At 47.9% G+C, this 27,995-nt stretch overlaps 1 protein-coding gene across 26 annotated transcripts in view; it reads right to left on the bottom strand.

The window, feature by feature from the left end:
- EPB41 (erythrocyte membrane protein band 4.1) overlaps nt 1–27,995 on the bottom strand; it is a 72,797-nt gene that overhangs the window by 27,112 nt on the left and 17,690 nt on the right. For 11 of the 26 annotated variants that reach the window (XM_090123825.1, XM_090123827.1, XM_090123826.1 and 8 more), the window contains exons 2-12: nt 14,836–15,260; nt 12,563–12,793; nt 10,052–10,156; nt 7,072–7,114; nt 5,578–5,653; nt 4,638–4,856; nt 2,669–2,756; nt 2,383–2,535; nt 1,827–1,924; nt 1,406–1,578; nt 464–580 (exon numbers count right to left, since the gene is read on the bottom strand). In XM_090123825.1, coding sequence (XP_089979951.1) covers nt 464–580; nt 1,406–1,578; nt 1,827–1,924; nt 2,383–2,535; nt 2,669–2,756; nt 4,638–4,856; nt 5,578–5,653; nt 7,072–7,114; nt 10,052–10,156; nt 12,563–12,616 — 1,126 coding nt within the window. In that variant the 5' untranslated portion in view covers nt 12,617–12,793; nt 14,836–15,260. Of the gene's footprint in view, nt 1–463; nt 581–1,405; nt 1,579–1,826; nt 1,925–2,382; nt 2,536–2,668; nt 2,757–4,637; nt 4,857–5,577; nt 5,654–7,071; nt 7,115–10,051; nt 10,157–12,562; nt 12,794–14,835; nt 15,278–27,995 lie in introns of those variants that run through there. The other 15 variants (XM_090123841.1, XM_090123840.1, XM_090123839.1 and 12 more) reach the window with 3 other exon arrangements.

The raw sequence follows: 27,995 nt of genomic DNA, 5'->3' as shown, positions 1-27,995 counted from the left end.
GAAATCTAGGCTCCATGTACCAAAATGAAAGGCATTTCTCGCACCACCAAGACAGGCTCAAAAAAAAAAAAAAAGGAATGAAGTCCAGGAATGAAGTCTTCCACAAGCTTTATGAATAGTATTATGACCACAGGAAAAGAACTTCGGGAGTTTTCTAATCCATATTTTAAAAAACACCCACATTTAATAAGGAGGCAGTTCTGAAATGCCATCCATCCTGCCTGCTTCCCCACCTGCCCAGGTTGCTGCCTAGCGGGGTGCAAAGCAGGAACTGGATGAGAACTGTGACTCTCCCTGGCTGCCTGTCCTCTGTCTGCAAAACTCTCCTTGAAAAGAAGCAAGAAAGCAAGCCGCCAGGCTTGGTGAAACTTGTCAGAGTTGTCAGGAACAAGCATGTAAAGGCATCTCAGTGGGGAAAGGATAGCAAACGCACTGCAGAGAGTTGTAGCCACCACAGCTATACCTGGCTTCTCTCGGAACTGATCCACGGGTTTTGGTTCGGGAACCTCAACCACCACCACCTCCTCCTGCTTCTCTTCCTCTACGGCTCTGAACTCAACTTTTTGAGTCGCACGTTTAGCTGAAGAAATGGTGCACATGTTAACAACTGCCCACACAGTAGATGGAAAAAGGCAGCAGACCTCAACGGGGACGAAAGCGTTACGCTCACAGGATGCTCTTTCCATGTCCTGACATTGGGTTACAGCATTGCAGCTGGGAGTCCTAATTTTACAAGCACCCCCTGACTCAGATCTCACCACTCCCCCTTTCACATTTCACCTCTCGTGCTCTGTCTGCTGCTATCAGGACCTTTTAAAATTGCCAGCAAAGAGCCCATCTGATGGATGTGCCACAAACTTCAGTATTACCATCCCCTTAACAGACACTGACCAAGATTCAAGCAGTAGTGGCAAATCTCTCCCCCTCAAGGAAAGCAATGTAACTTAAGAATCTACATTAAATAAACATAGAATCATAGAATAGCCTGGGTTGAAAAGGACCATAATGATTATCTAGTTTCAACCCCACCCCATAATACATCAACAACATCCTACAAATCTTGATCTCCCAAAAGGAATATGTCCTGAGGCTGAATGTGGTTACACCAGAACTTTGCAAGGAACCTTCAGCACCAACATCCACAGCTGTTTTTTGACAGTCAGTTCTTGGTGATACTGCTATAGGGTTTATCTTTTACATCCAGGTCTTGCACTGAAGTGAGAAATTAAATAAGTTGCTTTTTCACAAATAAAGAAGCAAATTCTAGTAGCATTCAGGGAATACTTAGAAGTTTTCAAAGGGATCAAAACCCTAACTTCACCAAACCAAAGCAAAATCAGACACAGCCAACGAGCTGAACCCAGGCAGGATGCTGCAGGGGCACAAAGCAGAGCTGCCCACTAACCTCCATCGAGGCTCCTGGAGGCCCTCTTGCTCGCTGTGCGCTCAAACTGGGGTGCAGGTCTGTCAATCATGGCACTCGCCTGCCTGGTCTGCGCCTGCGTCCGCCCACTGTAACGGAACTTGGAGCCCAGAGCCAGGAATCTGCTCTTGGGGATGGCCTCAGTCGAAGTCAGCCTGGAAAGCAGACATGCAAGTTAAAAGCATGACTCCGGATCTAGGAATCGACACACATCTGCATGAGGAAGAAAACCTCACACGGAAGCTGCATGGAAATGTATTGCAATATAAGCATTTCATTTCCCTGCAATTGTTTCACTCTGATTTTTGTTGGAACCGAAGGAATGTTGAAGGTGTGCTCATCTTCAGCCACTCATCTTCAGCATTAATTAGTCAAAGGAAGCCTTACCATTTAGGAAACTCACCTGAAAAATGTGTGATGTTCAACACATACTTTCCACAGCTTCTTTGCTGCCCGGTAACTTGGTAGCTTGAATCCAATTGTACTTTCATACTGCTCTTGCTGTTGGATACATAAGTGATTTAGGTTTGGCAAGAAGCAACTGTTACAGAAGTGCAGCCCCAGCCCATCTACCTGCCCTGCCCAAAAGCACTAAGCTCACTCCACGGATGTGCAGGAGGAGCTCAGGTGTGAGAAAAGTAACGATCGGCCCCATATCTTGCCACATTTCCAGAAAAGGAGGAGGCTCTCTAACAACTTCAGCTGTGAATTGCTTCCAGCCTGGATGTGGGAATACCAGACTGTGCCAGGAGGTGGTGCTGGATGACACATTAAAGTTTTCCTTGTCTCTCAGCACTTCAGCAAGGTCACTGAGCTCTACTTGAAGAGCTGAACTTAGGGTCAAGCCAATATCAGAAGCACAAGAGAGTATAAAATGCCAACTCAGTAGGAAGCTTGCTTCCTTCCCAAAGATATCAGAAGATAATTTAATAAAACACCCCATAGGGGCCATAACATACCTCCCCTGGGCGAATCTTAATAAAGAAGCTGCTGCGTTTGTAGGAAATCTTCAGGACTTTGGGCCAAGGGAAGCGGTTGATTCTCAGCTTATCTTTGTAAACAAGAAGGCCACTGGAACAGACTCCCAGAGTGATATCCACTCCTTCCAAGTCCTGAGAAAGTACACGTACATTTAAGCAGAGACCAGAGTCAGAGTTATACTGGGTTACGGGGTGTCCTCCAAATTACTCCTTTAGTCTTTCCCTGAAGCTCTTAATTAATCTCCCACCTTCCGCTGATTCTCACCTTGGCGTGGTGAAGGTCAACTCCATACATTGACAGCTTCTTTGCATTCTCAAGGAATTCCAGGTCTGCTTGGGCTGGAGTCATGGATCTGGGGAAAGAGAGAAAGGGTTTGGCATTTCCATAAATGCTGCTTTTATGAGGAGACGCATCAGATTTCACAAAATTATTTACTTGTTAGATCTTTTGCTTTGAGCACAAGCAAATCTGTGCCCAGATGATGAATTACTAAGTTGCTCTGAATGCACAAGTTTGCATTTTGAGACACCCTCATAAAACAGAAGCATCATTCTTCAGTTGAGCGCTACTGACACCAGACTAGAAAGTAACTGATCTGTGAAAAAAGTGTGGCACAGGGTTCAAAACTCGAGGTGGAGAACACTCCAATTCAGCTGAAGGCAAGGAGGAACAGGTACTGTACATGGTAAGCACATGGCCTGAGACCTTCCCAAACCCAGCTATTGTCTGAGGACAGCTGGAACCACATTGCAGGTATTCCTGCTGGAGCAGACAAGACGAATGAGACATTTTCTGGGAACAGATGGTACCATCTGCAGGAAGGGCAACACAACAGAACTTTGCTTAACAGCAACATCCTGATAATGGAGGCTATCATCAACGTTACTGAAGTGCCCCTGTTAATAAGTTTCAGTTGTGCAAGGTACATTCAGCAGCTCAGCTGGAAGAGTATTCAGTTGCAAACACTCCATTTTGTTCATTTTGTTCACAGCTCTGATGTCTCTCTTGCTGAGCACTCACATCCATGCAGTGTGCAATATAAATGGGAGTACTTAGCAGTGTGTAAGACAAAGAGCACTGCAAGGACAGTGCCCTGCACAGGACCTGAGAGCAGTGACTGTTCCCAACACACACCTTTGCTCTGCAAATAAAGCAGTGAGAGAAGGAGCACTTTTCTACTGGAAATCCTCTGACAGTTCACAGAACACGGACCAGAGATGAGATGCACACATATTACATACTTCCTACTGCACACACGAGTGCATTTAAACAAAAATCTATGTCCCACACAGTCAAGTAATCTTGCAACAAAGGCATGAATAATTCAGCAATGTGATCTGCTGCTTCTGGCACAGCCGACGGCCTTTGACTCCAAGTCATGAAGTCTGTCAGTGGCCCAGTACTTATTGCCCCTCATTCCTCTTAGTGCAAATGGAGGGGAATCAAGATCAAGTATTGATTTGCATGATTGAGTGAGGCATTAATCGTAGCTTTGGTGACAGCCAGGGCAGTTATTGGTTTCCATGTGCTCTGCTCTCATCATCAGTGTATCATAGCCAGCATCTTCCCACAGGTCAGAGGGCTGCTAGTGCAACACCTTCACAACACTTTGGTACCTTGGAGCACTTTTATGGGCTTTTTTCCCTTAAAAATACAATAGTATCACTGAAACTGTGCAGCTGCTTGCTGGCTATGGATGCTCTCCATGTCACCCCTCTGGGAGCACACCGCTCCATGGAGCTTTTGCAACCAAAGCACTTGAGAGCATCTACAAAAATAAGGTCGAGATGAGATGAGGAGGAGGATCTGCCACTGTGACCCTCAGATCTGACATCAGAGCCCTCCAACCCCACCAGAACAACACACATCTGCCCAGGTCACTAATGCATTTGTGGACACGATGACAGCATAATCCATTTTTGTCCCTCAAGCATTACCTGGAATAATTCCACACCATATTTGTGGCAGCAGAAAACTCCAAGCATGCTGCAGACTATAGCACATACATAATGACATGGGATCTGTTCCAACAGATCACAACCCAAAACTCGTGTAAATCCAAAAACAAACACATGAAAAAAGAAACGACGAGGTTAAAGCAAGGAAATCTGCGCTTTTATATGAAATAAAACCCACTTTCATGGCTATATTGTTGAAAAGGGGCACTCATATGAGGAACCTGCCAAAAAAGAGCAATCTAAAAAGACAGTTCTTAGGTGCCACTGCTCTTTACCTGTATGTTTTATGAAGTTCCACAACCTTCTCTTCAAGCTCTTTGGTCTGGTTTGGAGCCAGTTTGAATTCACTGATGTAATCTGTGCTGTGTAGTTCAGGATCATAGTCCCCCAGCTCGGACTGCACTGTGTAGGAACCCAGCAGAGCCAAAGTTGCAAAGGAACAAGGCAGCCGCCCTGAGATGATGTCTTGTCGAAGCTGAAGACACAAGTAATACCTTTGGCAGAAAAAAAACCAACAATGCTATTTACAGAGACCACAGAGACCTGAGGAAATTTGCTCCCGAGCACTGAACAAAGTCATTATTTTGCACCACTGTGAATTAAGCACAGTGTTTTTTCTCATGTGTATTTTTAATTATGGGATGATCATCACTGTACTCCACAGTTGGAGGACAAGAGGACTTCAGGTCACCTCCACTCCAGAAAAAAACAGAGGACACTTTCTATCATCAGAAAAGTTTCTTTTAAAACAAAAGTGCATTTTCCCATACAAAAACATGACTACAAAGACACTGCTTTCAGCACGTGGACTTTTGGTGAAGGGAGGGAGCATCCCCATACACACAACTATTCCATCCAAACAAACACAACCCCTCCAAACAGCTCTTCAGGATGTCCTGAAGGATGGAGCAATGCTTCGGTATTAAAAACTTCTGTTTCAGAGAATCATGGAATCTTATAATCACAGCATGGCTTGGGTTGGAAGGCACCCTAAGGATCATTAAGTTCCAACCCCTGCCACAGGCAGGGCCACCAACCTCCAGATCTGGTACTAGAGCAGGCTGCCCAGGGCTCCATCCAACCTGGTCTTGAACACCTCCAGGGATGAGGTATCCATCTATCCACTGCTAATCTGATTCCAGCAGCTTCCTGAAGGTGCTCCCAGTGCTGCTCAGCAAGCTCTCTATCTGCTAGCAAGATGAATGGGGCACTCACCTCGTTATATCCTCTGTCAGCTGAGCAGGATCCGGAGGATAAAACTTGACATTGAAAGTAAAATCCCAGGGTCCTCCTGAAAATACAAAGAGAAGTTTTAGAAAAATAAACCCAACAGAAGAGCTTTGCAACAGCCAGCTATCAGACCCAAACGTGAGCTCCAGTACTGCTCCTCACACAGCTCACTGCTGCTGAGGCAGATGGCAAAAGATACAATCCCATTTACAAGAGCTAGGATACACACATGAGAAAACAAAGCAGGGCAGATGAATACATGCCACAACTGGTGGAAAAAAAACAATTAAATTCAATCCCAAGAGGCTAAGTTACTCAAATACTTCTTCACTGATAAAAAAAAAAAAAAAAAGATTCATGAAGAGAGGTCAGACGTGCTGTAGGTTAATGAATTAGTGTTTCATCACTCAACCCAATTTTCAAATGTCTCATAAGGAACAGATGTGCTAATTCACTCAACAGCCTAATGTGCTGCAGCCATGTGGGCAGAGCACACTTCAGCACAGGCATCAATCTGGAAGGAGCAGCAAGCACTAGGGCAAGAAGAGCTTTACAACCCAAGAGCAAGCTGTGGCAATAAAGCTTGCTGCAAACAGCACTGCTGCACACATTACAGCGAGGACCCCTGTAATTGTGTTGAGAAGTAGCATTATTTGTGGTACAATTAGCCTGCCTGGCTCAGTGACACAGCTGAGCAGGTCACTTGTGTGTGCTGCCCAATGCACATGCAGTGCAGCTCCTAATCACATCACAGAGGAACCCTGGAACTCCCTTCTCCTGTGCCTTTTAGCACTGTAGTTCCAAAAAAACTTTGCTTCAGGAAGACAATGCCTGCTGCTAACTTGCTAAGATTGATTAAAACCTCAGTCATGCAGTGATACACTTCATTCTGTGCCCCCAAAGCACACCCATAGAACAGCATTTACTCGTGAAGCAGTCAAACCCTATGCTGTCCCTGAAAGAAAACAAAAGCCTCACAAGTTTACTTAACTTTGACACTGCCCTCATCTTGAATGAACTCAGCACTAGAAGAGCTTAAAACCCTTTAGAAAGCACATGGCATTGGTGCTGATCCTGCTTGAGGCCTTTGTTTATCATTCCACTATCCCTGTTTGGACCTTAAAACCACCTTGGAGCCCACACTGCTTCACTCCAGAATGCAGCTGGGCTCAGCTCCAACAGCCACCTCTTAGATTTTACATGGCAACTGCTGACATCTCCCTCTCCACCCTGTTTAGCAGTAGTAAGGAGAGCAGGGCTTGCACAGGGCACACACACTCCAAGCTATGTTTTTGCAAGGAAATGACACTTTTCTTCAATGTAGAGCATAACTAAATACTTAAGAAGAAGAGAAAGAAAGCACAGATGTCTTGAACTCGTGCTGATCCTGCCCAAGCACCTGCCCAACAGTCAGGGCCACACGTGTGCAAGGAAGGGGAGAGGACACGCACCCCCACCTGATAAATCCCATCCACTTACCATGAACTTGTTTTTTTATTTCTTTGGTAGGATCCAGCCACGTCTGTAAGGGAATAAAAGCATTCACAATATAACAGACGTTACAGAAACACCACAGCAAACTGCAAGTCATCAACAGCACAGCAAAAAGACAACACCAGGCACGGATGCAACCATGGAAACTGAAGATGGAGAGGATGTTTCCAAAGTTTTACTCCAGTCTGAAGCCTCAGCATGTGAATTTCCAATCCGACAATGAATATGAATGAACAGTTTCCAATATGAAGCTGTTCTGGCTCCTTTGAGATGACCCCATTAACTCAGAGGCTCAGCACACACAGCTGATGAGCACCCTACACCACGCAGGCAGCCTTTACAGAAAAGGCTTTAAATGAATGAATTCATGCTGGCTCCTGAAAACACAGCAACAGCATCTGAGGGAACTCAGCACAGCACATTCTGCACTGTCAGATCCTATTTTCACTGTCTTTTTTAAAAGCAGCATATTAGAAAAGGCTGCAACCACATCCCAGCAGGTATGGTCTCAGGCAAACCCAGCCAAGGGGAGCACTTGTGCAACACATTTTTCCTCAAAGACCTTTGAAAACAGACAAATTGTGTGTCTGCCTTCTTGTTATGCCCCTTATCTGCATACTTACCCTCCTGAGAACAAAGATGGAAAGACCTTCTATTATTAGCTGTGTTCTTTAATGACCTAATCACTAAAATGGGAGAGAAAACATCCAGCAGCTGGAGAGCGTGACATAAACTCAGTCTCTTTAAAGTATGACTCAAGTTTCTAGTAATTATCTCAGCTATAAATTTAGAAATATATTTAGAAATATATCCTTCCCCCCAGCCCTCCCCCCTACCCCGTAATTTGGGGTTTTGTGGGATGATGGTGCAACAGAAGCCTCAGAACAACACTCCTGTTTTTGCCAAGCACAGTGGGGGCAGCTCCCAGCACTCCTGCCTCTGTGCAGTGCTGAGGACTGAGGAAGATTTGCACATCTGGATCTCCTGAGGTGCAAGAACTGACACTGCAGCCCCCACAGCAATCTCTCTTGACTAGAAGGACTGTTAGCTTTGTGGCAGGGAGACAGCAATGCTTACGTGTAATCTCATCTTTTTATATGCTGGCCTCCCTAACCTAAGCTAGTGATAGGAAATCCATCTGAGAAATAGGCATGCTGCTCCTGCACTTGCTTTCTCTTTACAGCTGCTGTTTTAAGCAGAGCATCCCTACGTACACACTGGCATTGGGGTTGCTTTGGTGCTAAGCAGCGCCCTGTCCACCCGTACCATCTGTAATTCCTACTCTGAAAACACCCATCACCAGGAAGGTTTTTTGCTTCTGTATGGGAGAACCTGCATGCAGCCTTCTAACTGCCCTTGAACAGAGGTCTGCATCTCCCTGCTACTCTGCAAGCTGCTAGGAGGTGAAGAAGCACAGCTACAGACTTCCTACTGAGATCAGTTCTAACAGTGAATCAGTCACCTGGCGGCAGGTCCCCCATCAGGACAAAAGGAGAGCAGCTTCCTCTGCACTAGAGCAACTTTACCTTCCTGCACTCTCAGCCCTGACACACTGATCTGACAGAGCAATCTGTTTTCTGTCTCTGTGGTTAAAAAGCTGCACAGCCCCTGAGCTCAGGTCAGGCAGCACCCAGAGCCAGCAGGGCAGCTTGCTGCCTGTGGCACAAACAGGACAAACAGAGCTTTGTTTCACCTGCATATTAAAAATACATACTTTCAATTATTTAGTCCTTTAACAACAAATACATCTTGGAAACTGGCCTGACATGGAAGCTATAGGTGAAGCAAGGGAGCAGCCAGAGTGCGGACCAATGAAACTGGTCTGAAGGACATAAAAGTGGCCCCTTGTTTTCCATGTAGCACACTTTTGGCTAGCTTCGTTAAACAGAGTTTGAGTAATTGCTCAAGTTAAAGTGTAACCAGGGGTTTAAAAGATAAGGCACTGCTTTGCTCCAACCAACCAGAGTCCTTAAACCAAAACCATCTGAGTAAGAATTTTGGTATGAAAAGGCCTCAATTCAAACCCACCAAATGCTGACAGTAGTGCCAAGGCAGCAGCTGGTGCTCCGTACCCCTGCCGTGTTTTCCCTTTTCAAAGGCACAATACTCATGGAAAAGGGACATACATATACTTTGCTGCTGAAATTCCTAACAGCTTTTAGGGATTTGTGACTTCCTGCTGGAAATATACAGAAACAATTAAAAAAACAAACACAAAAATCCCAAATCTTAGCTTAGGAGTCCTCCCAGGCACCACCAAGGATGTTTTAGGCTGGCACGTAGGTAGCAGAAGCTGAATCTGTGCTGGGAGCCAGCAGCTGCTACAAGCTCACCCACTGTACATTCTAAGCCTTGATTCACTCCCACTTCCCTGCCCGTGTTCCCATCACAAAGGTGATAAAGCTACCAGCACAGCTCAATGTTATCATTCAAAGAATGCACTGAACCACTTGTTATTAAGAATGGCTACGTTTGCTGGCGCTGCTCTGGAGGAGGAGGACACCAAGTGTAAAATAAATCCAGCATGAATTCAAAGCCCAGGATTTGTTACTGAAACAAGAGGAAGGGGAGTCACAAGTCAGAGGAGGAACAGGAAAGCAAACCCAAAGCCTCCCTGAGCACCACAGCCCAGGTCTGCCCCTACTTTAAATGAACCTCTATGAAATGACTCCTCCATGCACAAGCATAGCAGTCGTACTCCTGCTGACAGCTGTGTGCCTTCCATGAACACAGGCTCAAGGACTGAAGTGCTCCTGCAGTGTGTCAGCATTTAGGTCCATCTAATATCACCTAAGGGGAGCTAACCTCCTCTTCAAGTTGCAATACAAAAAGCCCTTTTAGTCCTTTCTCAGTGAGGGGATCAAAAGTAGTTTTAAGAAGAGCATCAGCAGCTTATGCATCCCCATGTCCATGGAGGACAGCTTTGCACAGAGCTGAATCCACCCATAAAAGAGCAATTTCTTACCCTGGAGGTTGGCATGTCCCATATGGCCAAACCAAAATAGTCTTCTTCCAGGAGATTAAGGTGGTCACAGACTTTCTTAAGTAGATCCTGCCCCTTGGCATGTTTCTGCAAAGACACAGAAGAGATTCCAGAGGATAGGCTGATTTTGTCTGCAGAACAGCAATAGAATCAAACAGTAGGCACTACAAAGAAAGGTGGAAAGTGTCGACTAGCTTGAAATCAGGTTCTCAGACAACCAAGTGCTGTTTAAATGGCAGCCAACGTGAGACATGAAGCTGCTGCAGCCCTCCATGACAGCCCCCATTTGGAGGCAGCCCGGCTCAGCAGCTTCATGAAAGACCCAGTGGCTCAGAACAAAAGGCCATCATTTCCACAGCCATTTCCTCAACCCGACCTGCTGATTAAACCAAGCTTCCCTATTTTTGCCTTATACACCAAAAGCTGCTTAGCACTCAACTTCTTGCCTCCAGAAACACTCTTTGAGTATCTCCATCTACTCTTTTTTCTTTTCTTTTTCCAAAATCCTGCAGAAGTGATGTGAATGAGCCGGCCCTAGGAACTGATACCCTTTTAGTCCAAAGCATGAAGAAAAACATCCCTAAAGGCACAAAACTATGGTAACCAAAAGCAGATAATTCTATTGGAGGGTTTGATAAAAGAAAGTGCAGTTCCAGTGACGCCAAATAAGCTTTACTAATGCATCACTTGTGCTGGCATCTCCCCTTTTAGTCATATTTGCATGGCAATTGATCAAAGCCCACAGCCGTGTTTTATTCCAGCCCTGTAAGGCTGCTAGCACACATGCTGCAGCTCTACAGTTAATGCACTTCATGTGTTAGCCTGGGATATTTCTCAAGGAACTGGCACTTGAAGACATGTAGGAATTAAAAGCTTTCTATGGCTGTCAGCTGGGAGGAACGTCTGAAAGCACTTATTCTCTTTGAATAAAGGCACCGGTGCTGGTCTTTGCCTACACTTTTGTAAATCCTTCTTAATTAAGACTTGAATCCTCAAAATTCTAGATTAGAATTACAGAATGGTTGGGTTGGAAGGCACCTTACAGCCCCCCACACTCCAACCCCTGCCATGGGCTGCCTGCCTCCCAGAAGCTCAGGCTGAGCAGAGCTCATCCAACCCTGCACTGAGCAGCTCCAGGGATGGGCACCCACAGCTCTCTGGATCAGGGCATCACTGCCTGTAGATAAAAGATTTATCCTCCCATCTAACCCAAATCTCCCTTCTTTCAGTTCAAAGCCATTTCTCCTTGTTCTATCACTGTCTGCCTGTGCAAATGGTCTCTCCCCTCATTATAAGCTCCCTTTAAGTACCCAAATGCTGCAATGAGGTCTCCCCAGAGTGTTCTCCAAACAAGCCCAGCTCCCTGAGCTTGTTGTCTTTGAAGGAGAGATGCTCCAGCCCTCTACAAGATGCTACTGGCATTAAAGCCAAGGGTACTTGTGCAGTTAAGAGCTGCTCATCGATAGCAGCCGCTGCCTCTCTGCTGCTCTGAGCCCACTGCCATGCTGTGCACACGCAGGATGGCTGTGCCAGACCAGCACAGCAAAGGGGCTGCCAGCACCACCCTGGCAGACAGCAGCTGACTTTTTTGGGGGGCTACACATGAAATCCCCAACAAACACCCAGTGCTGCAGCAATGCTCAGCGCTGATCCCGCTCAGCAACAACGGCTGTGCTGTTACACAAACTGCCAGCACTGACCTACTTGCCCAGGATCACCCGAGGTGACGTTCCCACAAGGAGCCCTGTGCCCAGATACCTTTTAGCTAGTGGGACGAGGAAAACAAGCTGGTGGATGTGTGCTCCACTGGTGAGTGCCTGATTATTAATATTCTGGGCAAGCACTTCAATACTGAAATAGGCATTTCTGCTCGCTTTTTATTGCCCTGAAAGCAAGGCAGCCCAGCGAGAGAACGCACAAAATAAAGCAGAATAAAAGCTCTTTGCAGTGCTGTAAGTCAACATAATAATTTTAAATTGTTTACTGCAAACATATTCAAACCCTGAGCTAAATGCAGCTTGTTTTTCTTTACATCCAAGCTACAGGAGATCGCCAGCAGCCTGACAGTCAAAGGCACTGTGGGTGAACAGAAAAGCACAGATTAACATGACAACACATTTTATTCAGATGAAAGAGGCAGAAGATATTTAGACAATCCCAACACAGCACAATAAACCCAACTCTTGTCTGGTATGAAAATGAGAGAGAAGATGAGCAGCAAGAGGGGTAACATTCTTCTAAACTTCCACCCATCTTTAAAAACAAGGTGCCTGGAAATCACAGAACAAGAAACAAAACCAACTCCTGGGGTGAAATGCGGAGATTTTCACAACACACTGAATAAGTTATGGCAGCTTACAGCAAGGTGGCTGTGCAGTAAAGGCTGTTGTGTAAATCACTGGCAGCAAATTAGATCCCCATTAAATAGTGTCGGTGGTAGTTGGAGGAGAAGTGAAAGGGAAAAAAGAAGAAACTAACTCTGCATGTACTTACATCCACAGAACACTCAAAGATGGTGTCATCCAGCAAGACAACTTTGCAATACATGTTTCTGTGTCTTCTTATGGATCTCTGGGCAGCTTTCAGATCCTTGTCTGCTTTGGGCTCTGCAGCCTCTGGCTTCAGCTCTGCCTCAGCGCTCTCCTCCTTCCCTTCACCTCCTTCCTTGCCCTCGAGGTCTTTGCTGTCCGATTCCTGCTCTTCCCTCCTCTCCTCCTGCGCAGGCTGAAAACCCCAGCACACCCACACAGCCAGTTAGATGGGGCAAACAAAAACCCAGCCCATGAAACAAGCACTGCACCACAACATTTGTTATCAGCCCAGATGCAGAACCCACAACCTGGAGCGCAACAAGCACACTGAGCAGTGGCAATCTGTACAGTGCTTCAAGTCATTCTCTTCATTTAATAAATGATGCAAAAAACAAAAAGGGGTTGATTAGAGAAATTGGGGCAGGTTAGATCATGCCAATTTTCGGGTCACCAAAAGGGGAAGTCACCTTTCAGCCCTGACAACCTCTCCCTTTGCCCACTGAAGCACTTCAGGGGCCAGCTTAACTCACTCAAGTAGCAGAAAACGACACAGTTTGGGAACAGAAGAAGGAAGGAAGTGTTTTTTTCTTAAACAGCCATTTCAGCAGGTTAAATGAGTCCACAGCAGGCTCGGACAAGTGCTGGAAGTGCCCCAATGCACGCGGCTGTGGCAGGGGAAGGGAAAGCCAAACCCTGATCTGAGCCAGCGGTGAGCTGTTAATTCAGCCCATCGCATCTCATGAAATCACAGCCAGGCACAGCCGCATGCAGGCACTGCTGGCTGTGGTATTTAGAAACTCAATAACGTCCACAAGCCGCTGACTTCTGTCCCAGCAGGGCTGGGATAATAGGGAGCAGAGAATCAAAGCTCGTAATGCCCGTCGGTCAGCATTTATCAAACAGGCAGCACCTCACAAATGCTTTCACGGCAGAAATATCTGCAGAGTGTCACAGTTCAAAAAGCCACCAACGTCAATCTGAAATAAGAACTAAAAAAAAAAAGCCCTGAATGCTTCATCTGAAACGGTGCTTGCTGAAGGAAGGCTGTGGGTTTGCTCTCTGTGCACACTCACGTGCAAAGCAAAGCTAAACTGAGAAAGAAATCATGCATTTCCTCCCAAAGAGGCAACTTCAGGGCTGAAACTGAATATAAACTTCCAGCTACCCAGCATGTCCCAACCCTGGTAGGTTCAAAACTCTAGCAGGGATCATCCCATGTTTTTTACAAGCCCAGGAATTTGGAAAAATAAAACCACATTACCTGCTACCTTCTTTACAACGTTGTAAACTTAAGGAGTTGGATTTACAACTACTGCCTACAGTTGGAAACACTCCAACTCAGACTGTTATTTCTCAAAAATTCTCTAAAAACCCAGAGTTTGCAGTTCGAATGTAACACATCACTGGAGACCATTCAAAACCCAAGAGCAGCAGTGCATGTAGTTCAGATTTTACCATTAACTTGCTGTGTCTCCATCGACATACATAGGTTGGTTGGGCTTTAGGAGGTCCCAGGAGCTGTGGTCCCTGCCTTTTTCTAACTCCAGGCAGCTACACTGGTGCACACAGAGCTACATCCCCCCAGGATCCCACCAAGGAGTAAGAGAGGCCAACTGACAGCCTAAATGAGCTGCTGCTTAGTGAATGTCTCATTGTGGGTATCTCTCCCTTTGTTTCTACATACTTTAGCTGCTAGGAGCTGGGCTCAGCACGTGTGCTGTGCAGAAAGCTCTATCTACATGATGCTTTTGTAGAAAATACTTGTATTTGGCAACTGCAGCAACAACCCAGACTGAAGAGATGACAAAGTCCGGAAATGCCACGGTTACACCTCTTGGATTTCAAGAAACCCTCCCACAGGTTCACATTTCCTTGCAGTTCCCACCTTGTACCATTAACCTGCCTTTATTCTGCACACACCAAGGGCATCCAAATGAGAAACTGCTCTGCTGAGAATGATGAATTCAAACCCAAGTTCTTGAGGGAATTTCCACGCCTCAGCAGAGCACTGAGCCAGTGCAGGGTGTTTTAAGACATGCTTTGAAGAGTGAGTAGAATCTCAGGTAGTTGGCAGTGTGGTTTGATAGCGGAGCAAGCTATGCAATACACGGAGATGACAAAGAGACTTTGCAGCACCTCGGGGGTTTTTCTTCTCTAGCTTACTATCAATGGATAACAATTGTTCTATAATTCTGCCCAAGCAGACACACTGCCTGGCCGAGCAGAGTGTTTTACCTGTGTTTCTGCACTGCTTAAGGAGTGGAGGTCAAGAGATGGATCAGTCTTCAGCTCCGGTTCGGGAGCTGCAATCGGGGCCTTCACCAGGATCTCCTCCTCATCAGGGTTGGCTCCTACCCCCGAGTCCTTCTGGTCCCCACCGCCCTCCTTGGGCACATCGGTGTCTTTGTCCTCCTCAGACACCTGGGACTTGGGCCTCCTGAGAAAGGAGGAGAAGAGGCGGGAGAGGCCCCGGCCCTCGGAGGCACGGCGCTCCTTCCGGCCCTGCTCCTCAGCCGCAGGCGTGTTGCCGTTGGATGCCTTCTGCTTGGGCCCCGACCCCTGCTCTGGGGATGCCTCCTGCTTCTGTGTGTTGGCAGCCCCTTCGTCCTCCTTCGCCTGCTGCTGCTCTGAGTTCTCGGGGTCTGCCGCTGGGCTCTTCTCTGTTGTCATGGTGGTGCTGTAAGAGAGGTGCGAGAGGTCAAACGCTGCGGATGGGAGCGCGGAGCGGCTCAGTGCACAAGCAGACACAGAATCATAGAATGACTTGTGTCGGAAGAGACCTCAAGGATGATGAATCTCCAACCCCCTGCCACATGCAGGGCCACCAACCTCCACATTTCATACCAGAACCAGGCTGCCCAGGGCCCCATCCAACCTGGCCTTGAGCACCTCTGGGGACGGGACACGACACATCACCCACCACACTGCCCTGTCCTGCTGATTGCAGCCCACAAAATAAGGCAACAAATAACTCATTCTGCTTGTTTTGACAGAAGACAGCTCTATGGCTGCTCGCCCATGCATCCTTCACCACTTGGACAACTCTGGCTGATGCCCTGGCATCACATCTACAGCTGGGCAAGCAAGAATGGTTAAAATCTGAGCACTAGGCAAAGGGGAAGCAGAGCCCACATGGCTGTCCTGAGGTTCACTCCTTCATGAGTCCCCTTTCCCTCTTGCACAGTGTCTGGACGCAGAGCAGATGAGGACACACACGTGATGAGATGTTCTTCCTCCTACCAAGCCATGCAAAAATCCCACACGGCCCACAGGGGCTCACAGCACTACAGCATCCCCCTGCCCAGCTGCTACGGGAAGGGAAAATCTGCTGCTTGAGACAAAGCCCACCCAGCCAACAGGAGCTGTTATTAAGTCAGGAGCTGCATACCCACCTGTGTTGCTCACATCTACGTGACCCTGACACAGGTTGCAGAACCTCAAAATGATCTAAAAAGGGGGGTGAAAAAACAGGACCAACTGCTGTGCTCGGAGCTGTACTAACAAACAGCCCCCTGCCCAGCACGAGGCAGACCCAGAGAGGCTGAGAGCACTTTGGGATTCATGAGACCTCTGCGTTGCACCATCAAACATCTGAAAAATTTAAGACTAAAAGGCTTCCAAACAATCTCCATAATGGAGAGCAGATTTCTTCAGAGCTGTGTTATTAAGCTGATGCAATGTTTATTTCAACTTTAGCCTGGGCTGTTGACACAAAAAGATGGAAATCACATGCGGGGAATATCTATTTAAGGTATAAAGAGGCCCTAAAATAATCATGCTTTAGAGAGGATAGAACTAATCTTTGTGCACTGCATCACATGTATCTGCAGCAATAAATTGCCACTGCTTACGCAGAGCAAATAGCATATAATCCAATATGCCTCCCAATCCCCCAGCCCAAACCTCAGCACACAAACATTGCCACAGAGCACAAACTTCAGGAACACGTTAAGATGTCACCCTCCTACGTATCGGTGCAGCCGACAATTTTAATTTAGCTCCAACTAATTGTCAAAATAAACAGAGTGCTTAGAAGACAAAAGCCTCCCCAGCTTTCCAAAGCTCTCTAACCTTGCATTTAATGCAAAAGCTTAATGTTATTGCTAAAGCTGTGGTTTATAACAAAGCAGCATTAGGGACCTGCTCTGACTTTCCTCCCCCAGTAATGCACAATTCCTGAGTTCAGCAATGCTGCTTTTCCACACGGGACCCCTGGCAGCCTGCTGGGCACTGTGGGCAGCAGAGATCTGAGCATACAGCAGTGGGACCCAGTGTTAAGCTGCATTTGGGAAAGGATCTCTGAAATCCCCAAAATCCTATCCACTGGCCCAACCATAGCACCCAACTCTGGGAATGAGCCACAGGGCTCATTTTAGCCTGGTTTTGCAGCACCAGACCATATGCACAGCTGCCCACGCAGTGAGCTGGACAGGTTGGCTATGAGATATCAGTGGCCAAGAAGGTCAGTGGGATCCTGGGATGCACTGAAATTTCAAGGCAGAAATTCAACCAGCAGGTTGAGGGAGGTGATCTTCCCCCTCTACTCTGCCCTGGCGAGGCCACATGTGTCCAACTGTGTCCAGTTCTGGGCTCCCCAGTTGAAACAAGACAGGGATCTCCTATGAGGAGTCCAGCAGAGGGACACAAAGATGATGAAGGGATCGGAGCATCTTCCTTGTGAGGAAAGGCTGAGTGACTTGAGTGTTCACCTTTCAAAGAAGTCTTGCAGGAGTTTGTTTTCTCTTTGAGAAGGCTGTGAAGTCCCAATGAAAGGAAAGGTGCTGGCAGATGCAGCACTCAGCCAGCTCCCTGCCAAGCTGCAGGACTGCCCCATCCTGAGCACGCAGCTGTGCACCTGCTGCCCAACAGGATGCTTAGTTGCTGCTTCCCTCTGTGTTTATTTTGAATAAATGCATTTATAAGGACTGTTACCAAAACACACGTTTGAAGTGCTCTGCTGTCTCAAAAACAAAAAGGCAGAATTACGGCTCTGGAAATCAGGAGTGAAGGTAAGGAACAGCAGAAACGAAGCCTCAGCAAGGCGATAAACAAGACAGCCTCCAAACAAACACTTCCTCTGGATGTAGCTTTCTCTTTTTAATCACTAACATCTCTGGAAACAGCCCGTTTGCTTGCTTGGATTTCAAAGCAGCTACCACTGTGCACTGCAGACAGCACTCATCCCAGAGTCTGAAGACCAGCCTGACTCCAATAAACATCTCCACATCTTTCCTCTGCCCCCCAGGAATGGCGTCAGAGCTCAGCTTCCCTCAGCCAAATCCCCCTCCCAGGGCAGGGGATGTGGAGATGGGCACGTAGGAGCACTTCCCTTCCCTGCCCTTCCCAGTAAACACGGAATCGTGGCAGTGAGCCACCAGCACTGCTAACCCACAGAGTGCACTCGAGCATCTTGTTGTAAGAGCTGAGCCCTGCCTGGGCTGGCAGCTGCCTCTCTCCCTTTTAAATTTGATGCTCAGAAATGCTTTCAAGCTCTCAACCCAAAGTAATGGAGCTCACAAGTGAGACACACAACCAAGAGGCCGCGGTACTCCAGGAGCCCATTCCTTCAATCTTTGCTCAACAGCATTTTGTTCCCATGCAGGATATCTACAGTAGAACTGACACAAAGAGCCCAGTTCCTGCTCTGCTGCTCTCTCGCTCGTTATTTAGACAAAAAGTGGGTTTTAAATACATTTTCTCCATTGCAGTTCTACCAGGTTTTCCAGCTCTTGTAACACTGGATGCAGAGGGACTCGTTCCTTCTGGTTTTGCATTTAGAAGCACTGCTGCTCAGCTGCACTGCCACATTTGTCACTGATGGGTTTTGGAGGGAGGTTTCTGGGCCAGTGGAGAGAGGGCATTTTATGCTACAGAAATACACAAAGCACAGAAAAATTCAGATATGGTCCCATGCTGCCTTTAGAGATTGCTGAGTAAATACCTCACCAGCAAAGCGTTCACGTATGGATCTGCGTTTAAGCATTTCAGAGTTTAAGAACATCCTACTTCAGACAGGAAGTCTACAGCAATAGGAAGCAATCAGAAGAAAACTTCATTGCACATGGTTACAGCAGGTCTTCTGAACCTACCAGCCCTGCAATCAGACCCTCAGCCCCCCCAGATGCCCCGACCCCTCTGGCCTCACAGCTCACAGCCCAGCTTCCACCCAAGGCTCCATAGCACCACTGTGGGGAGAGCAGGTTTCTTTCAACCTACACTCACCCTCTTTCTCTTCTTCAAAATCCTTTAAACAAAACAAATCCCAGCCTTAAAAGTTGGCTGACTGCTTACCCTGCTTCTAATGGGTAATTTTGATACGATGCTTCGTAGTGTTTGGTGAACAGAGAGGGGGTATCCACCCTCAGTATCAACACACCAGTGTGGGCTTTCCTCCTGCAGATGTTGGAAAAGAGCTGTCCCTCAGGATGGACGCAGCCTTTGGGTCCATCCCTCCCATAGGGCATTCTTTTGTACCCACTTCCCTTTTCTTCCTCTTCCTCCCACCCCAAAAAAATCTAAGAGTCACTTTTTGCATGAGGCACACAGAAGTTGACTGCCTTTAAACAAGCAGAAATACGTGGCCAGATAAGAGGAGACTGCAACTGCAGCCAACAACCTAAAGAAGAAAAAGAGAGCCCCAGCAGCACTGCATTTCTGAGAACACAAACCAACCTGCAGCGATGCCACACACCATGTAAGTACAGCCTTTTGCTAGAACACTGCCTGACCCTCCCACCCAAAAACGTGAGGCCTCACTGAGCACCACAGCTCCATCAAAGCTTGGAGATGCCAACAAGAGAGACACTCCTGCTGAAAACAGAAATCCAACAGCTGCAGCAGCGCTTCTGTTCAAGTGCACTCCTTCCCATTTTGCAACGCGTGGAGAAAGCACACAGCACATCTCTGCAAAGAGCAAACACAGCTCTGCTGCCTGCACAACCACAGTGCGTTCTGGGATGGAAGAGGAGAGCTGTGAGCAGAACATGTCTTTGAGTAACACAGATGATTTTTGGTACTACTGCGAAAGCACAGCAGAAGACTGAGTGGTTTCATTTTTTTTTTTTAACCAAAATAAGAAATTCAAATGCCTCTCAATAAATACCATTAGAAATGGGAACAACTTAAGCAGCAGAACCTCTACAGTACCACTACTGAGGCTATGGGACAACAAAGGTCCAACAAAGGGACAAAAAGGTCCAATAGAACCATGCCATAAGTAACTGCTTTTGCAAAATTTAACACCTTTTATTAGAGGCACAGTTAGCATTGAGTATCTCCTATCCGTTAGCTTCTGGGGCTGATGCTTTGGGTCCTGAACAAAAGGGATGCCTGCAGTAATGTGAGATGGGGGGGGAATCTGCCTGGGCACACAGGGAAAGCAGCCACAACACAGATGGCACATTGGAACCGCCCGGATTTAATTCTCACCAGACCAGCCCTCGTAATCTACTGTATGTCAGCAGCACCGTGCCCCTCTTTCATCTTCTGGGAGCGTACAGCTTTCCTATTTAAATGAGGGCAAAAAATAGTAGCTTACCATCTGCTGGAAGCAAATCATTTATGTCAAATTGAAGACCAGGCTTAAACAATGACCTGACTAAATGGAGCAGTAAGTGCATTACAACAGAGCAGAGCCAGAGCCCCTCCCCTATATCCTCAGAAGCCCTCCCAGATGCTGCAGCCCTGGACGTCACCACGCAGGAAGTCATAGGCTCTGCTCATCAGCAAAGCACTGAAATTTAAATGAAAACACGTGCATGATGCTCGAGCCCTGTCAATAGCAATGGGTCCTGAAAGGCCGCCTGCTTGGGATGTGTTAGGGAAACTGGCTTGAACTTGGAAGAGATGGACCAAAAAATTGAGCAGCCAGTGGATGGATTTCTTGCAGAGGCCGCCAGCACCATCAGTCCGCTGCCATGCTATCCCTAATGCTGCAAGACAGAAGCAGGTCGGCAGCTTGCTAACAGACAGATTGTCAGGATAAGACAAGTGTCACTTCCTATTGTGCAGGAGTGACTCTCAGGACTCTTTCAGTCCAACAAAGCAGAACCAGTGCCATCCTGCCCTGAGCACAGGGTGAGTGCTGCAGCTCACCCCATGCAGCAGCAGGTCAGCAAAGCAACCGATCCCCTGCAATGGAAGCAGCCAGCACAGCCTGGGAGCAGCTGATGCACTGTTAACCCTGCAGCCCTATCTGCTCAAGAAAGCGAGGGGCTGAGCACCCATCCCCACCCAGCACAGCCCCAGCACCCACACCTATACCTGCAGATAGCACCCAGTCTTGCAGAGTACGGCACGCACTGCACAGGGCCAGAACCCAAATCTCAGCATATAGAAGCACCCTGGTCTCCTAAAGCAGCAGTTACACAGAAATGAGCAGAGATCTCCAGTGGCTGAGCAGAAGGGTTTGCCATGCATTATTCATGAGGGTTTTTTCCCTGTGTTTATCATAGAATAGCTTAGGTTGGGGGGGACCCTAAAGACCATTTAGTTCCAAATCCCACACCATAGGCAGGGCTGCCCACCTCTAACTCAGGCTGCCCAGGAGATCTCTGCTCTCATTCAAACCCTGCACTGTACACTCACAGCACCACAAAGAGCCCAAACTTTCACCATTTCAGAAGGACAGTGCCGACATCACTCTGTGTGACACACTGACATCCTCAGCACACACTCAGGGTTGCCTTAACAACATCCAGCTGTACTGCTTGTGATGCTCCATAACCCAAAGTCCCCCCCCCGACACCATAGGGTGACTTCACAAACTGGAAAGCTGGCATCTCAACACCTCCTGAACAACGTGACCCCCTCCTTGCAGCCCTCCACATCCTCACCTGCAGGCCACATCCCACAAGAACCAGTAATTCTCATAGCAGATTCCATCACTCAGTGCTCCCTCTTCCAAATTTTGCAGTGTTCCCCACTCCATGCATGCAATGCAAGGCAGCGTGCATCGCAGCTCCTCAATGGTGCAGAGAAGAGCTGAAGCTCAAGCATCCCAGTGGTCCTCTGCCCCACTCACAGAAATCAAAGCAGCCATTGAAGATATTTTCCTGAGCTCAATAGCCAATTACACACAAATTACAGAACAGCTCGGCCCTGCCATTCCCCCCAGAGCTTCTCTTTTCGGCACCGCTTATGGCTGCAGCACAACCACCAGAGCAGACACTTGGCCTTGCAGTCATTTCACCAGGGTGTTTGTTTGTTTTTCCACCCGGCAGTGAAATCAGGCAGCTTTCCCTCTTAATCCTCTTAATTAGGGGTACGCAGCAGTTTTCATTCCTTAATTACATGCATCGACACATCTGATGCAACACATTTGCAAACAACCATTTGCACTGACGATGGCTTTGAATCAAAATTGCCGTCGTTTCCCACACTGCTCCGTGCTGCTGACAACACAAGATGTGAACCAGCTTTTCCAGCTTTAACAGGACACATTTAAACACAGTTCCAAGAAACTGCATGCAGCTTTCATTAAATAATCACCTGTTCTTCTGGCAGGTATTAAGTACTCAGAGGCCACAGCAGTGAAAAATCACCGTCAGTCTGCTTGGCAGAGCAGAGCACAGCTCTAAGTTGGCAGAGCTAAAGCTCCAGTTCCAGGCAGCGTGCTCAATGCTGACACAAGGGATAGAGGGACATTTTCACATCCAGCTCCGTTACTTTGGCAGCTCCGTTACAGCTGGACAAGGCACACTTCAATGCAGTAGCTCAGCTGTCAGGAATCCCTTTGATCCTCCAGGAGGGCACGAACATTATTAGCATGGCTTCTGCTGCTGAACCAAAATAATGATGCTGATACCTTCTGCCTGCCCACGGAGCCATTAGGGCTGAGTCCACAGGGTGCCCGTGCTCACCAGCTTTGAATTAGTGTGCCCACTCCTGCCCTAATGCACTAATGGCTCACGGGGACACAGCAGCTGGGCTCCAGCAGGCAGACTGCTGCATCGGCCACAGCAAAACAGCAAGCAGGGTATTAAATATCACCTTGGGGGGAAGAGAGAGCACGGATTTTTTAAAAAAGTATGTGAAGGAAGAGAGCATGGCACTGCAGATGTTTTGCACTGCTGGAGATCACTGGAAGCATCCTCCATCCTCTGCACAGCACCGCTCTGCTCACCTCCTGCACAGTCCTCCGGCTCACAGATGTTGCAATCATTTGCATGGAGGAAATGTGCACAAATGTTGGTTTCTTGGAACTACAGAAAAGGAAGCTGTGCTCACGCTGAGTACTTGCAGGAGCAGAGTTACAGACACATTCTGCACCCACATGACAGGGCTGTTTGCTGACATTTTCAGCTGCTGTCCTGCTTTCGGAGCTCGCTGGGGCTGCATAGGAAGCACTGAGCTTAATGTGGGTTTTGATTCTAGGGCAGGCACTGATACCAGCACTGCTGCTGCGTCTGAGCAGTTCTCAAGCAGCTTTTTTACTTCTTCAATACCCCTCTTGGCAATCCAGCACAGCAGGAGGACACACTGGCACTGAGCACCACACCAGCACTCCTCGGTGGCCTCTGCATTTCTGAACCGTGCACTGCAGCAACTGCATCTCGAGCCAAGCTCAATTCTGCTGCTGATCCCAATGCCCCCCCCCCCCCATGCAGGAGTCCAAAGGCTGCAGTCAAACACTCCTCTCCCATCCTCACATTCAGCTGCACTCATCCTGTTCTCCTCCTGCACCAGCGCAGCTGCTCTGCTTCTCTCTCAGGCAATTAATAGTCCCTTGCTTTGTCTCCCCACTGAGCTTTCCCCATTCCCTCTGCATCTCTCCCACCCCCCCCCACTCCCCCAGCTTCTCCATTTCACTTTACATTAAGCACTGCACCAGAAGCCCGGTGTCCCTGAGTGCATTAAAGAGAACCTCGGTGCAAAGGCAGATATTTGCAGGCAGACCACAGGCGTGCACCAGGGAACCTGGGGCACAGCTTTGAAGTTGAAAGAGGCTTTCCCTGCTCCCATGGTGTGAGGCTGGAACACTGCTGGCTGAGACGACAGCAGCAGATAGCACACAGCTCTTTAAATGGGGCAATATTAAACAAACGAAATAAAGAAGCAAAAGCAAACAGAATGCAGCAGGTTTAGTATCTCCCCATCAAAATAAATCATTGTGGTTACACTCAGAGGAAACTTTCTGGATGGCTACTGGTCCTGTGTGCCCGTTTCATTGAATCATTAAGGTTGGAAAGGACTTCAGATCACCAAGTCCAACCCCAACCCATCCCACCATGCCCATAATCACATCCCTCAGTGCCACATCTCCATGGTCCCTGAACACCACCAGGGACGGTGACTCCACCACCCCCTGTGCAGCTGTGCCACTGCATCACCACTGTGATGGGGAAGAAATTTTTCCTACTCCCCAACCTGAACCAGCCCTGGCACAACTTAAGGCCATCACTTCTCATCCATTCGGCATCCTGTTGATGCATATTCTACAAGTCAGGTCTCCCAATAATCCTCCCCCTATACAAAGTGTGCACGTTCGTGTGCACACACCCAACAACACAAAGGCAGCGCTGAGTGTTTGGTTTGAGAAGTTCTGCTTATTTTTCCCTTTTTTACATTTCAATCCCAGTTGTGCAACTGTCTCTTGCCCAACAGAAGCCTCACTGCCCAATGGGCCAGCTGAGAACCACAGATCTCCAGGGACCCAGAGCAGCTCAGGTATGGATCATGCACCAAACCCTGCAGAAAATGAAGAACAGACATCGCTCTCATCCACACCGTGGATATGAAACCTCCTGGTCCTGTGCAGCTGACAGCAGTACCGGAGGCAGAACCCCACGTGCCCCATCTGCACCAGACACACGGCCGACAGCGGAGCCCACAGAACAATATTGCTGAAATCCACATTCACGGAGCACAAGAGAACAAAATGCCACACAAATCCTCTTTTCTGCAAGCTCTGTCGGTATCATTGTTAGGGACAGAGCTGCGATGAGAAGAGCCTTCAAACGACGCCAGGGCGAAAAGGTGAAGAGAGCAAAAAGCAAATGTGATCTCACCCATCTCCACCAGACAGATGGCCCGTGCAAGCTGCCTCTCTGTCCTCCAACAAATGCACCCTTAAGCCTCCTCCTCTGCATTTTCTCATAGGCAATGGCTTCAGGTTCTCTTTATAAACTGCTGCTGAAAGTAAATGGTCGCTTGTTCCTCGTTAGCGGTTCAGCGAGGCGACAATAATCAACCTGCATGCAAGGAGCTGAGCGGGGTGCAGGATGCTCTGTGCAGCTGCAAGAAGGATTTCTTTGCTGCCTTAAGAGGGAAAAGTAAAGGAGCACAAATGAAAAATGGAGATTTCCTCAGCGTGCTGGTCTCTGGTTAGGAAGCAGCCACCGAATGCACTTCAGCACTGCGTGTACAACCCAAGCTGGTTCCCACTGCTCAGTGCTGAAGAGACTGCAGAAACTGCTCCGAAGTGAATTAAACCTCCTACTTAAGGACATTTCATTATGTTACCCCTAATGGAGGGAGGTGCCTACAAACCTCGCTGAGCACAGCTCTGTGTTGGCACTGATGGGATTTACCTTTCCCAGGCATCTCACCTGCTGCCATCGCACTTCCGAGCCTGTTTATTTAACTGTGCTCCTACTCTTAAGCTCCCATCCAATTACTGCTCCCAATTACTCAGCACTCGAGAGCCTACATTAATTACAGAGCGCGCCCCGGATCGCAGGCAGCACAACACAGTTGGGAGCTCCTTACAATGAGTCCATGGATGAGATGAGCCACAAAAAACCTCTGCAAAATGACAGAGATCTGAGGAACAGGAGGGACACAGAGCCCTAAATGAGCTCCTTTTCAGCCAGGGCTGGGCAGTGGCTGAGCCACACGGAGCTGGAGCTGCTTTGGGACTGAGCGCAATGCCTTCACCAGCACACTGCCCACTGCCATTAGCACTGCAGGGAGGTATTCTGCAACTTGGATTGCTCAGACTAAATGCTCACCCGGACACAAGGCATTCTTCTGATGGATCTTGAGAAAATGAAACATTTTCAAGGCAGATGCATGCCAAGATTCTATAAACTTTGCTCTCTTTCTTGCCTTTCTACACACAGACTTCTATTGCGGAAAGCGCTGTCGCAGTGCCACCCATAAAAAAGAGCTAAAAGCCAAAAGCAAATGCTACACTCCATCACCACCATCTACTCATTTGCTTGTTCAGTACACGTTCAGTACATTTTGTTTTGGGTGGAGTTGTGCACTTTCAACACAAAACTCAGGAGGTTTGGTCTGTGCAAGACTTTGAGGAAAAGGGAAAAAACAGAGAAGGTAAATAGCTCTTCTCTGACCAACCTGCATCATCTGTGACTCATTTCTGCTCTTCCCACCTACCTCAAACCTGAGCTCTTTGGGAAGGAAGCTCATCTCACTGCAGGGCTGCACGGCACCAGGGCTGGGACCTGCAGCAAGGAGCCCATAGGAGTGATTTGGGCACAGCAGGTCACACCTACATGAGAGACACAGGGGAACAGGGGTGGTTTGTGTGCAGCTGCGACTGCTTCAATGGAGCACTTTGAGACAGCAGAAAGAGCCTTTCTGCTTCATGATATTTTTAATATGAAGAGCAGTGATGAAACCCATCAGTGCTCACACAGTGAACAGCTTGTTCGCAGTTCATCTGCACCACAACAACGTCATCATAAGCACCACAAACAACTTCCAGCCTGCTTCAAAATAGGAAACTGCCACCCAAACGTAACCCCTCCACTGCCAGCAGACCGACCAGCCCATCACACGGGTGTATCTCACACGCATCCCTGTTCACAAACATTCAACACCAAAGGTATCCTGGTATGCGGATGGCAAAAGCCGTGCTGCTTTCTGCTCATAATAAATGCAGATTGCAAATGTGGTCATTGCAGCCACACAGAGTGTGCCAGGTACCACATGGATTCATGGCTTGCATGACAAACCAGCCACTTAAAAGCCAAATAACTGCACTGCTCCAAGTCAAACTGGCTTTCAGTTTGCATTTAGAAACACAATTCATTGCTTGGAGTGGCGAAGGCAGACTTTTCTGAACGAGCAACAAATTACAAGCCTTAATTCTGAACCTGCTGCTAAACAAGCTTATCAGTGCCAATACCAATGCATCTAGATCATCTCGGAGTTATAACCTTTCATTCCAAGCTTATGCAAAGACCTGGGCTCTCCCTGACTGCTTCACGGGACACAAACCCTGTGCCCTCCTGGGCTCTGTGACTCATTGCCAAATGCCTTCAGGCTGCAGCATGCAAACCATGCACCCAAAGAGCACCCTGCGACTGCACAACACCCAGGTAATGGGTGGGAAAGCAAATGCAACAGAGGCATCAAGCTCAGCCCAAAAACGCAAACAAAAGCCACACACTGAACAAATGCTTCCTCCTGCAGAGATGGACGTGGCTGAGCTGGAGCTCGTGGGTGTGCTGAGCCCTAAGGAGCAGCTGGCTGCATTTATGCACCATTTCCCAAATCCCACATTTGGTAGGAAAGCTTGGGTGGTGTTTTCCAGCTGAAGGAGTACAAAAACATTTGTGCTTTTCTGTTTTAAATGAATGACAGCACGTCTCAGAATACGTTCTCAAGGGGTGATTCTGCTGCAGTGGATCAAGGCAGCGCAGGAGGAATTCCACTGCAAAGCCCACATTTGGCCAGATTCAGAATGAGCCCATTTCCAAAATGGGTATAAATGGTTTTCATGGTTTTCAGCAAATTTGACCAGAGGGGCATGGCTCCCCTTCCTTACGATGCTGCTCACAATGTAAAAGACCAAAGCCAGGGCTGTTACACTGAAATCGTGGGTAAGACTTTTTTGCATCTGTTTCTATGCCAAGAGCCGCTGTGCTTTATGGGGTCTGCAGAGGCACAGAGGTGCACCTCCACCTCAAGACAAGAGGAAAAAAAAAGCTAAACCCACTGCACATCTATTCCCTTTCCTGCAATGTGAGCTGCACAGATCAAAACCAGACCAAAAAAGCTGGCTGGTGCAGCGATCAGACGACTCTCATGCCGGGGAGCCCAGTATAATTAGAAAAAGAAATAAAGCTGCACAAAAGGCATCACAGCAAAACACTAAATTTCACTTTAATTGCAAGGCTCCTTGCTTGGCTGAAGTCATTGCTCACGATCACTGCGTAGCAGTGGCTCTGCCTCAGGAGGCACACAGATATAATGCTAACAGATTCCACGTCCCAGGCTCTCCTGCTCCATCCATCACACGGTAGGACCTCCTTTCAATAAACTACATCTTTGCAAGGGGAAGATTTCTACTTGCTAATCATCATTTCTCAATAAGCTACAGAGCAGCAGCAGCTGCAGAATGTGAAGCCAGGAGTGCAGCTCTGCATACCTGGGTGCAGGAGGGGAACATTCCCTGCATCAGTGCCCTGGAACACCATCTCACTCCA

This window comes from Phasianus colchicus, chromosome 24 (genome assembly GCF_987193195.1).
Source record: "Phasianus colchicus chromosome 24, bPhaCol1.hap1.1, whole genome shotgun sequence".
Lineage (NCBI taxonomy): Eukaryota > Metazoa > Chordata > Aves > Galliformes > Phasianidae > Phasianus > Phasianus colchicus.
Note: the sequence above shows the minus strand (reverse complement) of the source record. Positions and strands in the feature narration are given on the sequence as shown.